The sequence below is a fragment of the Gallus gallus genome, chromosome 1 (assembly GCF_016699485.2).
Source record: "Gallus gallus isolate bGalGal1 chromosome 1, bGalGal1.mat.broiler.GRCg7b, whole genome shotgun sequence".
Lineage (NCBI taxonomy): Eukaryota > Metazoa > Chordata > Aves > Galliformes > Phasianidae > Gallus > Gallus gallus.
The window spans coordinates 120,539,019-120,554,898 of record NC_052532.1 but is presented as its reverse complement, the minus strand read 5'-3'; the positions used below and the strand labels follow the sequence as shown (position 1 = coordinate 120,554,898).

The window sequence follows — 15,880 nt, the reverse complement described above, 5'->3', positions numbered from 1 at the left end:
TATCTTCCTCTTCCCCCTGTGGTTTTTCTCATAGCTGCTTCATGCCCGCTATGTCCTGCAGCTGTTATGTGAGACCAGGAGGGTTCTCAAGGAGAAGCCAAATATCACCCATGTTTCAGTTTCCTACTTCAAGGAGATAACCATCTGTGGTAAGAATAGAACTGGGAATATAGCTGCTTTGGGCCAAAGGTTGATATTCTAACTAGTTGCGGAGTGAGGTGGGAATTTCCCTTCCTTTTTTTGTCTGTTTTTTTTTCTTTAAACAAATGCATAAAGGGAAACAAACAAAACAAACAAATAAAATAAAAACCTTAAAAAAAAAAAGGCTCCTGAGTCGCACCGGGTATATTTAGGGAAGTCCCCGTTGATAGCATGACCATCAAGAACAAATTGAAATGTGTAATAAACCTTGTTTCTCAAGGGACCCAAAAGGGTACGTTGGTCGTCATACGACCAAAAAACTAGTCTCACACAGTGATGTGATGTGTCACAAGGTGAAAAATTAAGAGCTCATTGCCATCTATTTTATTATGTTTTCATAGATTATGAATGAATGGATGTGGGATCCTGGCATGCCACAGGTAGCAATAGCTGCAGAACAGAACAGGAGTGCTGACAGCTGTGTCTGTGCTGCGTATGACAGTAAAGCAGTGTAGGGGAGGTGATTATGGCACACGTACAACAGCAATTGATGGTTTTAAGCTGTGGTTGTGCACCAACTTTGCTTACCGGGAAAGGGCTTGTTTAAATAATGGTTCTTTTTATAAACAATAATTTGTTAACCAACCAACCAAAATCTCTCTCTGAATGGAGGAAACAGGTTCACGTTTGCTTGCTATGCAGGGTGTGCTTACTAGTAAAAACACCCCTCCTGTTGTTGGCATATCTCATTTGCGCTGTGCAAGTAGCATCTGAAGCGTTCCCCTTCCTGCCATTGGAGCTGACAGCTTTTGCAGCCAGATAGCTCCTCTGCAGAATATGGAAGACCCATTTTTAAAGCTAATTGGTCCAAAATTGTCATTTTCCTTAAAATAAGGTGCCTCCCCCAATTTCCTTCTAATTTCAAACAAATAATGCCAATTAAATACGCTTCTGAAATGTTTGTGGCCACACCTTTTTAAAATCTATCATCACCCAGAGGAATCCGTAGAGTACCTTCAGCAGGCTTGTCATGAACAAAAAAATGCATGGAAGACACCATTAAAAATGTCTCCTTCAGTCTTTTCTTAATCACCAGAGGAAGAAGCTCACTACCATACCATGGCTTGGGAGTGGTGAGTCACAAGTGTTGGTAGGGTGGCTCTGAGGGGAGTGATGTGGCAGGGATCTGCCATGCTGTGGTGAGGTGCCCCTGCCTGCTCTGAAATAAAACTCAGGATAAGACAGCTTGCCCCTCCTGTGCCCATAGTACTGAGGCATGTAGGCATTGAAAGTCCCTCCTTCAGATCCTACCTGCAGTAACCAAAACCTGGGCCTGAACCAGACTGCTCAACTGTGCTTTGTTTAGTAGACTGCTTAGTAAATTCAAACGTGTTAGTATTTAGAAGTCTATTTCTGAAGTATTAATCTGTGTTACAGGCTGATAATGTGTTGGCCCATCTTCCATTTCCCTGAGTGACCTTTTACTTAGGTTGCAGATCTGATCTTCGGATCTGGCTTGGAGGACAGAAAGATTATGCAACACAATTGTCTGCTCTTTTAAATATTTAATTGCTAGATTTTACTAAGCGACTTCTTCATATACCTTAAAGTGAAGCTGATATAATGCTAATGTAGGGCAGATTATTAAGGAAAATGCAAATTAATAACGAAAACACAAGGAAAACCTTCTTAGGACTAACTTACATAATTCTAGTCTTATAAAATTCCCTTTTTTTTTTCCCTCTTCTGTGATTAAATATATGTATATGTTTTTATTTCCTGTAGGAGACTTGCATGGAAATCTGGATGATCTTTTACTGGTATTCCACAAGGTAAGCAGGCAGTCTGTGGTGTAGCATTTTGGTTTAAAGAATATGTATTAGCAATCTAATAGTTTTTATCACTTAAAACTGTCCACGTGTGCCACACACATACATACAAACCATGGAACAACTTGGATGGTGTCTTTGTCATAGCTTTTCCTTCTCTTTATCCTCCTGCTCACTGTAGGAGAGGAGATCCAGGAAATATGCCTGCTTCCAAATGTGAGCTGGAGTAAGAACCTAGGCAGGGTTCCTTTCCATGTCTTGAATGTTTGGCTCATGTTTTCTATTCCTTGCTGACTAAGGTCTGAACTCTGGAGCTAACAGTTCCTGAAATGACACTACACTATGGATAATTCTGGTCCTCAAGAGAGAAATGCAGAGGCTTTTTGGGACCCTTCCATTGATAAGGTGTTTTTCATTATTATTTGTTTACAGAAGACAAACAAACAAAAAAGGATGCTATCTTTTTAAACACATTTGTAATCTTGAGAGTAGCTACATAGTCTGCACAAAATGGAAATACCTTGGGTACCTTGTCCATATCCTTGAACTGCCACTCACTTTTCAAGTTAAAAAGCATAGATCTGTTTTACTGATGTGGAAAAAAGTTAAGCTCCAGACTTTCTTTTTCACAATTGTGTATTCAACTGAAGATGCAGGAGTTTTCCTGTATTTAGCTTCCCCTTTATCTTTAGCTCGAATTACCACCTTTCATTTGCCAGATCTGAGTTTTCTGAAGGAAAAGGTTTGTGTCTGATCCTTACATATTCATCTGCACTGGATGGAGACAGACACATACTAAACGAGGTATTTAAATGATGTAATTTCCCTCTGCTTCCAAGGTTGTCACATTTAATATCTGATACTGGCTGGCTGGAAGCTTGGTGGTTTTGTCCAGCGACATACCTGAAGCATCCTGAAACGTAATCAGGCCTACTCAGGCCTCTGCTTTTCTTATTAACCAATTACATGTAGCTGGTCCTTGGCCTGTAGTCTTTTAGCTGTTATTTTAATTAGGCAACCTTCCCTTTTGAAAATGCATATTGAAGGAGAATCAGAGTATGATTCACATCAGTTTCATAACCCAGACCTGGGAGGTAAAGAAGAGCTATCCTGGAGGTAACTGCATCATTATGTCTAAGTTTGTCGAAGGACTTGAATTTTAAGGCCTGTACTGCTAAGCTAGATTGGTAAATGGCTGCTAAGGATAGAAATAGCCTGAAGATGTAGAGAATGTGAGCAAAAAACAGAAGTTAGTTAATCACTAATCCAGCAGATACAGTAATAATATCCAACAGCAAGTTGCTAATCTTAGAGCGCCTTGTTCACCTCTTCCAACACGTCAGAGGCTGCACCATACGCAGTGCTGGGGCAGCGGCCATATTTGTGAAGTAGGATGCTTTGCAGTGCTGCCTGACCTTGTAAGAGTGACTTCTGTTGTCACAGTATGATTTTGTAGATGTTCTATTGGTTATTCTTGTCCGTGCCAATTGTGAAAACAGAGGTTTGCCTTTTCCTGGCAAGTCAAAAATGAGGAATATTTCCAATACTCATGGCTGGAAATGATGAAGCTACATGTAGTCACTGCTATGCCTTTTGTAGGCTGATGGCACCTATGGGCATGTTGATAACTAGTCTTACAACACGTACCATCGATTCACAGTAGTAGCTTTTGGTAAGTCGCTATTCGCAATAAAGCATTGTTCTGTATCTCCAGAAATAAAAATAAGGTAAAAAATATGTGTATGTGCAGTCTCCCCAGGTTGCAGGCTTTCTAGTATGTCATTAACACCTTGGGCACAGTGCAACTATGAGTAGGAGTAGTGCTTTCAGGATTAAAGCAACTGGAAAAAATGTTCTTCAGTGTCCTGTATTAAGGTTTGGACTATAGTATTTCTTAGGAGTTCTGGAAGCAGAGACTGCAAACAATGTAAATATCTGAAATCTGATTTCTTACTGGATAAGGAAACATAAGGACCTTCAGATTTGTATCAGAAGGTAATTTTTCATGTCATACATTCAAAATGAATGATTCCCTTCTATTTGCAAGAGCATAACTTCCTGGCAGCAGTTGCATTAACAGCAAAGAATATTTTATTACAAAAATAATGTTCTTACTTGTCCCTTTCAATTTAATTTAATAGGTATAGGAAAGGATTAGAGGCAGCATCATAAGAACAATTAGAGAGGTCATCTGTTCCCGGATGGCTCTGTATTATGCAACATGTATTTATTTATTCATTTGTTTATTGCAGGGTTTCTAGCAAGGTGATCTCATTTGAAATGATATTTCCATTATTACAGTAGCATTGCAGTCTCTGAACATCCTTGTTTTTGTTTCCCTCTGCAGAACGGTCTGCCTTCAGAAAACAACCCTTATGTCTTTAATGGCGATTTTGTTGACAGAGGAAAAAATTCTATGGAAATACTTATAATCCTATTTGTGTTTCTTCTTATCTACCCGAATGATTTTCACTTGAACAGAGGAAACCATGAAGACTACATCTTAAACATGAAGTAGGTTTAAAGGGATGAGAGGGAATGGCATATCTAGTCCTTCACTGTGACAACATCTGATCTCTAAACCAGAAGTAGTGTTTTACTGGGTATTCTGGTGGAGCTTTGCATCTTCAATATGCTTAAACAAAGAACATCCTCATTACGTATAGACACTTGAATAGGCATTTCTAATCATAGTCCATTGAATTCAGTGGGTTCACTGAGACTTTCAGAGCACCAAACCTGGGGGAAGGGGATGGATGGAAGGACTGTATTTTAGTTAAATGGTGAAAATTAGTGTGCTGTGGAAATGCCCCCTGCAGCAAGGCTGTTTTGTGTTAAAAGAATGAGGTATTAGACTCCTCGTCCTTTGTGGATGAAAGGAGATGTGATAGATGGTGCTGTCTGTGGAGGTTTTGTGGGAAACGTTACCCAACATCAGTCTGGTTCCTTGAAAATTCTCTCTGGTATCTAAAAGGTAAGCTGTTAAGCTATTTCTTTTAAGTGGGGAAATAAGGCTGCTTAAAAATTATTGGTCTGGACTTTGTTCTCGATCCCAATAATTGGTTTAATTCAATTATTGAGACAAAATAGAAGAAAGCACTTCTACACTGAACTGAGACAGAAGGGAGAAAAAGAGGGATGGAGAATTCCTGGCAATCACTGTAGCGCAAAAAAAAATGTGCAGTAGGGGCATATTGGCACCCAGTTCATGATGCTGTCCTGTTTTCAGATACGGCTTCGCTAAAGAAGTTTTGAAGAAGTATAAGGTAAGGTTCTTCCTGTTTTCCCTATATTTTCTTTTAGTATTGCACACATAAAATGAAACCTGTCTGAAGAAGGAAACTTCCAACCAGTTTAGGCATAGTATGGAATGACTTTAGTGTTGTATCATAGAATCATAGAATGGCCTGGGTTGAAAAGGACCACAAAGGTCATCGAGTTTCATCCCCCTGCTATGTGCAGGGTCGCCAACCACCAGACCAGGCTGCCCAGAGCCACATCCAGCCTGGCCTTGAATGCCTCCAGAGATGGGCCAACCACAGCCTCCTTGGGCAACCTGTTCCAGTGCGTCACCACCTTCTGGGTGAAAAACTTCCTCCTAATATCCAACCTAAACCTCCCCTGTCCCAGTTTAAAATCATTTCCCCCTTGTCCTATCACTATCCACCCCCATAAACAGCCGTTCTCCCTCTTATTTATACACTCCCTTCAAGTATTGGAAGGCTGCAAGGAGGTCTCCCCGGAGCCTTCTCTTCTCCAAGCTAAACAATCCCAGTTCCCTCAACCTTTCCTCATAGGAGAGGTGCTCCAGCCCTCTGATCATCTTAGTGGCCCTCCTCTGGACCTGCTCCAAGAGCTCCACTCCTTCCTGTACTGTGGGCCCCAGGTCTGGTTGCAGCACTCCAGATGGGGCCTCGCAAGAGCTGAATAGAGGGGCACAATCACCTCCCTCTCCCTGCTGGCCACCCCTTTTTTAATGCAGCCCAGAACACAGTTGGCCTTCCGGGCTGCAAGCGCACACTCCTGGCTCATGTCCAGCTTCTCATCTACCAGGACCATGTATTAAGAAGTATTTTGGATTTTCAGTGAACTAACACAGTAATTTTTAACTGTTAACCTTTTGTGCTCAGTGATCCACGGGATGAAATAAATGACACTGGTGAGGCCACTCAGGAGCACAAGAAGAGGTAAAAGTGAAAGGAAAATGAAATGCTGCAGGGACAGTTGAGTGGCTCTTAGCATAAATTTCAGATCCTATTGGCTGGTGTTGCAGTGCAGCGTGTCTCTTGGGTGGAGCTGTTCATACACGTATTTGCAGACACCTCAACAAAATCTATAGCGTAAAAGCAACAGAATCTTCCCCCCGTAGCATCTAACCTGAGAGTACATTTTGCAGGACCATGGCAAGACAATTTTGCATCATCTGCAAGACATTTTCAGCTGGCTTCCCCTTGCCACTATAGTTAATAACAAAGTGCTTATTGTCCATGGAGGAATTTCAGACACCACAGATTTGGATTCCCTGAATTTACTTGAGAGAAATAAGGTAAGCGAGCATTCCGTGTGATGGTCCTTTTATTTTCTTTAAATAACGTAGCTGTAAGAATGCTAAAATCAAGTTGATTGCTATGAAGAAAGAAAATGGCTCCTTTCTAAAGCAAGTAAGGAAGGAAGAGTCTTGTTTTTCTTCAGCATCAGTGTTTAGAAAGGGAGGTTTCAGTAGGTGTTGGGAGCTCATTGTTTGGCTGCTGTAAAACGACGTGGGTCTTCTGACTTTAAAATAGTTGAACACACGTCAGATACCTCCATCCTGCAGCGATGACACACGAGCCAGAAAGTATGCAAAGTTCTTAATTCACAGGCTTTTCTAAACACTTCAGAAACCAATGTAGCTGCATCTTTTTAGCACCGCCTGTTGTCCCAGGGCTGTGTGGTTGCCATCTGCTCTGTGTAGGAAGCTTTGCACCCTGCAGTGCTCCTATGGCAGCACATGTGGGAGAGCCCTTCCAGCAAGAGCAGGCCTCGAAACCTGGCCTTGAGGAAGCAGGAATGACTGCTTTTCCTGAATTTAGAAGATGGAGTCATATGGTTTTTATTCCAAAATGATGAGCAAATACAGTTTTTCAAATCATTGGAAAATGGTTTAGGTTTTGGTCTAGTTATACAACTAAATGAAGGTGAATGCTTGTAAGCTGGGTACTTAGGCTCCTTATGATTAACGTAGACCCAGGAGATGAGTTAGAGATCTGGGCTTTACCGCTGATGAGACACAGATCTCCAGTGCTCCATGGGAGCACTCCCAGAGCCTCAGGGGATTTCCACTGGCCTCTGGCCACCTCTGGAGAAAGCTGTCCTCACAGATCTCTTCTACCGATCTCCGTTAGGCCTGGTTCACAGGCACGCAGAGCATCCCACATGGCACAAGATGCTGGGATTTCAGCAATTCATAGATCCATAGAACCGTGGAATATCCCAAGTTGGAAGCGACCCGCAAGGATCATCGTGTCCAACCCCTGGCTCCACACAGTTGCACCGTGCTCCTTGTGCCTGTGGAATCTCACCCTCAAAATTTCTAGCACAGAAATAACTATTTTACTGGTCAGTCAAGTATAGCTCAGTTTGTTTCTTAAAGATGTGAAAAAGGGCGATGAAACTGAGCCTAGGCTCCCCTGACTTGTACTGCACACTGAATTTGGGTGCCTAGCTATAGATGCAGGTGTCTCAGCTTTAGGACAGGCTCTTGTCATATTTTCACTGAGGCCAGGCTGGTTGTATTGGATGCGGTGTCTGTGAAATGCAGAACTAACAGGTTAAAGGTGCTTCCAGGGGAGAGTATTGCTAATGAGACACACGCAGGCCACAGCTCAGGGCAGTATCACTATAGGCTGACTGATGTTTTTTAATTGGTACAGGTGACAGCTGAGAGGTCTTCAAATACTGGTCGGTGTACCAGGAAATAATTTTTTGCATCAGTTGTTTTTGTTGTTAAACTGTTGAATGTTTGTGGTGGTATTCTGAAATGAGACAGTATGAGGAAATATCAAAATAGAAGATATTCCCTGGAGCAGTCTGCGTGAAGGGGCCTTGTCGGAGCCACAGCACACAGCTCCAAAAAAGCAGATGCCCATATGTCTTAATTAAACATCTTTAACAGTGAAAGGACTGATGTAATATTTCATGAACTTTATAGTTATCTTCCTGCTACTCCACTGATTTCAGCTGAATTCACCTAGCAGCGTGCTGCCGTATTGGAGCAGCGGTGGGTACAGTTTGATCCTCAATATTGTACGTGCATTTTCAGTTTCCAGCAAAGCTGTGCACTTTGGGATCTGCCCTGAGCCCCAGTGCTGTCTTTGCTATGCAGTGAGACCTCGTAACTGAGTGTGGTTTGAAATGGGTGATGTTTCATGATAGGGATGTGCGAGCACATCCAAAGAGGTTGGTGCCTGACAGATGCAAAGCACGATGTCTGCAGGTGCCAAACACCTGTGGCTTCCACCAAACCTGAGAGTTCAGGGCATTATGAGGGTTAAAGACCGGGTAGGGGATAAGGGAATGGATCATCTTTATTTTCTGGTAACTCTTCCAATGTTCTGTGTTTATTTTTTAAGCTGAAGACATTGATGAAGACACGAAAGTTAGAGACAGACAAAAAGAACCAGGAAGAACATTCAGAGCTCACCGAGAAGGAACGGAAACAAGTAGGTGAAACCAAAGACAGCCTGATGCCAAGACCCAGTCATGGCAGTGGCAGGGGCTGCGTTCAGAGGGCACGTCTGAGTCTGGGAGGTCTGTCTCTGAATAGGAAACCCATTGCTCTGGGGAGTATAGTAGCCAGCTAGTTGTTATTTAGATGCTTTTTGTAGACCTGGTAATAAAGACTTGTGATTTTATGCCTCGAAGATAACGATTTACTCAGTGGTTTCTGTTCTCAGCTGTTAGGAGGAAGAAACTCTGTATGAGATGTCTTTGCCTGCCCCCGTGTGGTAGGTCTGTTAGTACATACATAGTTGTCAGTTAAAATAGGTCAGATTTGGCCATCGTGGTAGTATGCACCTTACTTTGGCCGTGGTTCTCACAGCTGGATGCTGATAGTCTCCAAAAAGCTCCATTCCAGAGACCTACAGGGCGATTACTCAGAGCAGGAAATTTTTGTCCTCTGGCTGTTAGCTTCCTCTTGAATATCAGAGGCAATATGGAGTGCTTGTCATGCTGTAATTTAATAAATTGTGACAATTCGGAAAGCTTAATTTGCATAGTAATTTAGAATCTCAAAATTGAGTTGTGTATGTTTATTTTTCTGAACTTCCCTTCAGACATCTGCTGTAAGGAGCAGACAGCTTCATTTTGCCTCTAGAGAAGCAAATCTCTGAAAATGTGATTTCCCAAGATACACATCTGACCTAGAAACTGACATAATGGGCAGGAACAGCCCCCTTAATCTGACGCTCTCCAGCAAATGGGAAATAGAATGCGTCTCCATAAACCCTTTCCAGGGAGATTTGAACATTTTGCCCAGTGTTTGCTACAGACTGGAATTAATACATTTAAACCTTGAGAATTCATCCTCATGTCTCTGACTCTGCTAAAATGCCGACGTGTAAAATCTTGATTTGAAACACAAGCTAAGCAAAGACACAGCTGCTGAGGGCAGCTCTTACCACGTTTAGGACAGGTATGCCCAAGCTTAGTTTAGGTAAAACCACTGACATGGGTGACTGCCGAGTCTGTGCTGGGAAATAGGAGATGCCTCGCGCATGTGTAGGCAGCTTTTGCTCTCTTTGCCCATGCACCATTCCTGATGCATCTACCGGTCTGGAAACTTCATCTGTGAAAGGAGATACACATCTCTGAGAAGATACTGTATCTGAAAAGGTTAATGCGTATTCTAAATATGTTTTGTAATTTAAGAAGAACAAAAGTTTCAGCCCAAAGGAGTGCACAGCTGAAAGAAAGGAAGAAAACCTTGTTCTTTGAGGTGTTTTCTCTCAGTAGTCTGGGGTTTTTGGTATGGCCACTAGTTCAGGCACCTGTAGCCTGTCAGTCCTCACCTGCTATCTATCAGTCCTCCTTTGCTTTTTCCAGGTCCTGGACATCCTCTGGAGTGATCCAAATAAACAACATGGCTGCACTCCAAACCAGCGTCGAGGAGGAGGTTGTTACTTTGGCCCTGACACTACTGACCAGCTGCTTAAAAGGTATAATCTGAAGATGCTAATCAGGTCTCATGAATTTAAGCCGGACGGCTACGACCTCACTCATAATGGGAAGGTAAGGGGCTGCCATGGAAAGCTTGTGAATTTCACAGGCACGTCCACAGTAGACTTGTCAGCAGAGTTAATTAGGAATATGAGTAACTTCTTCAAAATGGGTTTAGGGGAATTGTGCACTAAATTAATAGATGTTAGAACAGCTTGTGGAGTTCAGACAAACACAGAAGTCTTCTGGAACTTTAGGGAGTGGGGACTGGCTCGTTACTCATCAACATCAACAAAATCCCTGGGGACAATTATGTGTATATGCAGCACAGAGACGTTCCTAGGCTCTAGAAGCTCTTTAACCTAATCATTTCTCTTCTGGCCCTGCTTGCTGACGTGCTGTATTGGGAGGCCAGCAAAAATCCTGAAAACCAGCTGTGTCTCCACAAAGATGTATCCACTGCAGCATGCTATCACGCTGCCCTCTGAGCTGTGGCAGGCTAAAAGCACAGGCCTGGAGTTCTGACTGAAAAAGTACAAGCAGTTTGGCGAATGGCATCGGTATTGATTTCTGGTTTTACACACAGACACTTCATTTTGTAACCTGCAGGTTTTTCTAAGATCATTTCTAGCAGTCAGTCTCGAGAAGTACTATTGTAGCCAATCCAAATTCTCTTTTTGCTACGAGCAGGTTATCACTATATTTTCTGCTTCTAACTATTACGAAGCGGGGAGCAACCGAGGAGCATACATCCGAATGAATCCTGATCTGGTTCCTCATTTTATACAGTACCAAGTCTGCGCGTGCACAGACAAGAAGAAAAATTGGGAGAGGTAAAGATGCATTGTGTGAGCACGAGCACCTGTCACGGATCTGTAGCTTCACTGTAGTTGGATAGTCACAGATTATCCCAAGTTGTAAGGGACCCACAAGGATCATGGAGTCCAACCCCTGGCTCCACACAGCACCACCCCAAATCAAACCCAATGTCTGAGAGCGCTGTCCAGACTCTCCTTGAACTCCGGCACTCGGGGCCGTGCCCACAGCCCTGGGCAGCCCGTTCCATGCCCACCGCCCTCTGGTGCAGCCCCTGTCCCTAACCCCCAACCTGATATAGCTCCATGCTATTCCTTCAGCACGTTCACAGTAATGTTCACATCACAGCTCACATCAACTTCATCATCTATTTTTCTTTTTGCTTCTGTTTTCCTGTGTGAAAATCAACGCGTAAAAATGCATTTATGTACCGCCAGGTTTTGTGAGAAATTTCTAAAGGCAATTAATAGTGGTAAATGCTAAGAATGGACTATTGTCAGGGACTCTAAAGAGCCTGCGCCTGTCTATCAGGTCTGCCTTAAGGCTGCAGTGTTAATCTGGAGAAATCCTGTTATGAGTGGAGTCCAAAAAGTTTATCATTGCAGCTTTGCCATGCCTAGCACTGTGGCCAGATTTACTGGAGCAAAGCAGCTTAGAATTACCTGCATAAACTTGATTATCTCTTAAGTTCAGATTATTCTTCTAGGGCTTTGTTTTGTTTTTCCTCCACGTTGTCTTTTAGGATGACCCTGACAACACTGCCTGTTAAAGAACAGAAGAATTTGATAATGAATGTTGAAAAGCATAAATTGCTGGAGGATTGATATCCTTTAATGATCTGCTTTGATTTATTTTCTTGTTCTAGGGTGAAAACAATTGAACAGTCTGCTTTACAAAACTTACAAGAGAGGATTTTTGTTCACAAGCGTAAACTCATGGACACCTTTGCAAAGTGTGACTGCAAAAACACAGGTAACGCCGTCTCTCTGTCCACTCACCACCACGGGAAAAACAGAGCTTCCACACGTTCATGGTGGCAGAATGGTCCCACCTGCTTTTGTGTAAGGCTGGAGGGAGGCAGAGCCTGATGTTCTCTCTGACCAGGGCAGGATGTCTGTTAGTGGACACGTAGCCCTAGAAAACAACCTGAGGAGCTTTAAGTAGGAGGAACAACGGAACTGAAACACATGAGCAAATAAAGAAAGAGTGTTTGCTGCCAGGCAAAGTTTGAGCTGGCAAATACAGCTCCAGAAGCTCACCACCTTCACTTGGGGCATCTTCAGATGTCAGCCAGGGAACTGGGGCCTCAGAGAGAGAACTGGCCTTCTGAGCCTGGGAGTTACTTCAGCAAAGCTGAGCAGCTAGTCCACTAGAAGGGACGGGCTCACCCATCAGCTGAAGAAAGCTCAGTGGTAAATTGATACATGAACCTTTTATGTAGGAAGAGGTCATTGTTGACTTGTAACAAAAATACAACATCTAGCAAAAATACTTCTCCTCTTGACGGCTTCTGACCTGACTAGTTCGTCATCTGTGCCCCTAGGGTCGTACTATTTCTCTGGCTGCTGAACAACTGAAGAAGATATTTCTGGCTTGTTGGCTTCTCAGTCACATATGTCTGTCTTTATTGCTGCAACTCAGCTCATATCTCAAGTACTCTTCATAGCATAATTTGTTTTTCTCTTAAAGGTATTAAAGCACGCTGATAGTCATAATAGAATCACAAAAGCGTTGCAGTGGGAAAGGACCTCTATAAATGCCCAGTCTGACCTCACTGTTTTTATTACCATGCTTAGGAAAAAACATTTATGTTTTGTGAGTGTTTTAAAACAATGTCAGAAGGCATGCTGGGGTTGCTGGGTCTCATCTGTGCTGTGTCACACGCTGCTTGTAACCATGAACCGACCGCTCCTGGCAGGCAGGATTTCTATCAGTGACTGGGCAGCAGTGATGGAGTCAGTCCTACAACTCAAACTGCCCTGGAGGATGCTGAGGTCTCGGTTAGTGAAGACAGATCCAGATGGAAAAGTTGACTACATGTCATGTTTTTGCTATATGGACACAGCTCGTCCTATGCATCAGGTAAGAAGGGAAACACATCCTTTCACATCTCGGAGAAACAGCTTTTGGTGCAGCTTGAGGCACAAGGCAGTGGCTTGGCCAATCCAGTAGAGATCTGCATCTGAACTAGTTACCCAGCTTCCTTTCATAGTCACTGGAGGGAAATAAGAGCTTCTAAGGGCACAGTCATCATTCCCTGCTAAGGTAGAGTCTTAAAATAGGCTGGCTGAATCACATGCTAGAAGTGCTTTGTACTTTCCATTGACTCTCAAGGGCATTTCGGTAAGGTAGCTGAGGAGCTATGCGACAAATCCTACCGTGAGAGCACTCTTTTGAGATGTGCTTTTTCAGATGTGCTCAGAGTCGCTTGTGGCACCTGTACGATGAAGTCACAGTTGGAGATGAGCTTTTAGTTGTCTCATGATAGATGAGCTCTCCTCTACAGAGTCCAGTTGTTAATGCATGACTGCACAGTGCTTTGGTACTTAGCTCTCGACACCATTTTTTCTATGCAGCAGGACCCATTCATATACCTATAATGAAAGTTTCACGAGTGTATGACGTACAGCGCTTTCCCCACATTATCAGTTTTTCCACAAATAATTACTGAAGGGAGGAGGCGTGAAGGGCTCCTTCACCACCCCCCACCCCACCACACGTGACAGCTTTTGGCTGATTTGGGGCAAGACATAAAGCACCATTCCTTCGAACTCATGCGTAACGATTTTTTTCCCAACATTTGGCAAGTTAAACTGGTAAAATAGATTTGGATAGTACATGTTCTGCCAGTTAAGCTAACCTGAACCCAAGGTCTAAATGGTTTCCTGTATATGATTTCAAAACCAGGTTCAGCCAACTTTGGTGGAAACGCTGTGCAAATACAGAAGAGATCTGCAGATGATCTTTAACGTCTTGGATGAAGATCGGTCAGGTAAGGCTCAGTAACTCGCAATAGTGGCCCGAGGAAGCCTATGCTACTTATTTTTCCCCCACTGTGTTTCCTCCTTTTAAGGCTTCTATATAGAGAGGAACCAAAGTTGATGTCATTTTTCTGAATTAGTGAAGGCTAATTTAAGCAGTCATGCTGTACCCATATAAGGGATGGTGTCTAACTAGAGAAGAAGTCTTCACACAGTTTCCAGTACTGATGTCACTTTGATGGCTTTCTCCCTTCTGCATTACAACTGCACTTTAGTTGTGAAATAACAAAAAAAACCCCACGGAAGCCCTGGTAGGCAGGTGACTTTCTGGAAGTGGAGGAGTGTGCACGTGTGTGTGGATGTAGGAAGGGGAAAAGCACTGGAAAAAGCGACCTGTTTTCTGTTTCCTGTAGGTCTGATTTCTCCCAATGAGTTCCGCAAGATGTGGAAGATCTTCAGTTCTTACCTGGGAATTCATTCACACGATGAAGCTGTTGACAAGTTAGCCCAGAGCATAGACTTCAACAAAGATGGCAACATTGACTTCAGTGAATTTTTAGAGGCCTTTCATGTGGTTCACCAACTAGAGAACAAGGCAGCCTAGGGAAAGGGCAGAACTTCTTGGGGGTGTCACGGGAGCTCACCTTCCTGCCATAGTCACAACAGCCTGGAAAACCAATTTCCAGACTGACAAACAATAAATGGCAAGCACTGTGGTCACTGTGTAAGCCTGTGTTTAATCCCTTTGGGATGACGCCTACCTGCTAGTGAAGAGCCCAGAAGGGATGACCACTACCACGTACAGTACTGCTGTGTCACTGCCACGTCAGTATCTTATCCTCACCCCCTGCTGTTATCTCCTCCCCTACCCTAGGCAGCACCTACAGTGCCATAGGAAGAGATGCTTTGGTAGGTTTCTCCCAGCAGCCCTTAGAGAGAGCTAAGAAATAGCACCGATGATCACAGGGAATGTACCAGTCTCTCCTTGGGGATGTGACAGGAAAAACAGGCTTTTTCTGTGGACCATCTAGTCAAGGTAAGGAACACAGGGAAGAACCATCTCATTAAAATAAGCACTTCTGCATATTTAATCTTGCTCTTTGCATGATATAATTAAAGCATTCCACATTACTAGTTCTCCTCTTTGAAGTTTACAGACCCAACTTAAAGGATAGGTGTTACACCTGCTATAGATTTGCACTTAGCACTGGTTACTTTTGCTGCAGTTGTTAGGTTTGGGGGTTAACGAGCAGTCCTAACTTGTCACCTTAATCAGGGCTAAATCTAAAGCACGTTCATGTGACATACAATAGATCTCACAATAAAGCCTGAGCTTTCAAAGTGCTCTGTAAGTTTGCAGTGTATTTCTTGCCTGTATTTTGATAACCTATGTGGAACAGAGTACCACAGGTCCAAGAGCGGAGGATTCAGCTGAAGGATGCTCACCTCGAGAGAGCCGAGGGAAGGTCGCAATGCAGCACTTGGCATGCACTGAGAAGAGCTTTTAGAGCTGCAGAGCCGCAGCACGAGAGAAGCTGAGTCATCCAACCAAAAGCAACACCCAGCAGCTGCTGCAGGTAGCCTGGGGCACCCCCACCCCCAGCAGAAGGGGAGGGTACAGGAGGGGAGATAACCACAAAGCACGCCACGCCAGGAAGAAAAGCCACCAGAGTGCAAAATGGGGAGCCGGGCACAGCCCGGCTGTGTGTGCTTACATCCAAACAGGTCCAGATAAAGCTCTTCTTCCATCACTCCCATCCCAAATTTTTTGTGTCCCACTGTGTTCTGCAGGGGCTATTAAATAACACAGCAGTGACGTTCCTCTGCACAAGCCCCAGCCTGGCCCTGCAGGTCCTGGCAGCTGTCACACCGCCAACCACAAAGCACTTGTGGCAGCTGCACCTGCCAGGCTGA

At 43.6% G+C, this 15,880-nt stretch overlaps 1 protein-coding gene across 9 annotated transcripts in view; it reads left to right on the top strand.

Annotated features, from left to right (window-relative positions):
* PPEF1 (protein phosphatase with EF-hand domain 1) overlaps window positions 1-15,309 on the top strand; it is a 29,940-nt gene extending 14,631 nt beyond the window's left edge. For all 9 annotated transcript variants that reach the window (XM_046903607.1, XM_046903626.1, XM_015272859.4 and 6 more), the window contains 12 exons: window positions 35-149; window positions 1,927-1,973; window positions 4,318-4,484; window positions 5,200-5,236; window positions 6,367-6,516; window positions 8,582-8,671; window positions 10,056-10,241; window positions 10,860-11,002; window positions 11,851-11,957; window positions 12,904-13,067; window positions 13,893-13,977; window positions 14,380-15,309. In XM_046903607.1, coding sequence (XP_046759563.1) covers window positions 35-149; window positions 1,927-1,973; window positions 4,318-4,484; window positions 5,200-5,236; window positions 6,367-6,516; window positions 8,582-8,671; window positions 10,056-10,241; window positions 10,860-11,002; window positions 11,851-11,957; window positions 12,904-13,067; window positions 13,893-13,977; window positions 14,380-14,570 — 1,482 coding nt within the window. In that variant the 3' untranslated portion in view covers window positions 14,571-15,309. The remainder of the gene's footprint in view (window positions 1-34; window positions 150-1,926; window positions 1,974-4,317; window positions 4,485-5,199; window positions 5,237-6,366; window positions 6,517-8,581; window positions 8,672-10,055; window positions 10,242-10,859; window positions 11,003-11,850; window positions 11,958-12,903; window positions 13,068-13,892; window positions 13,978-14,379) is intronic.
* The last annotated feature ends 571 nt before the right edge of the window (window positions 15,310-15,880 follow it).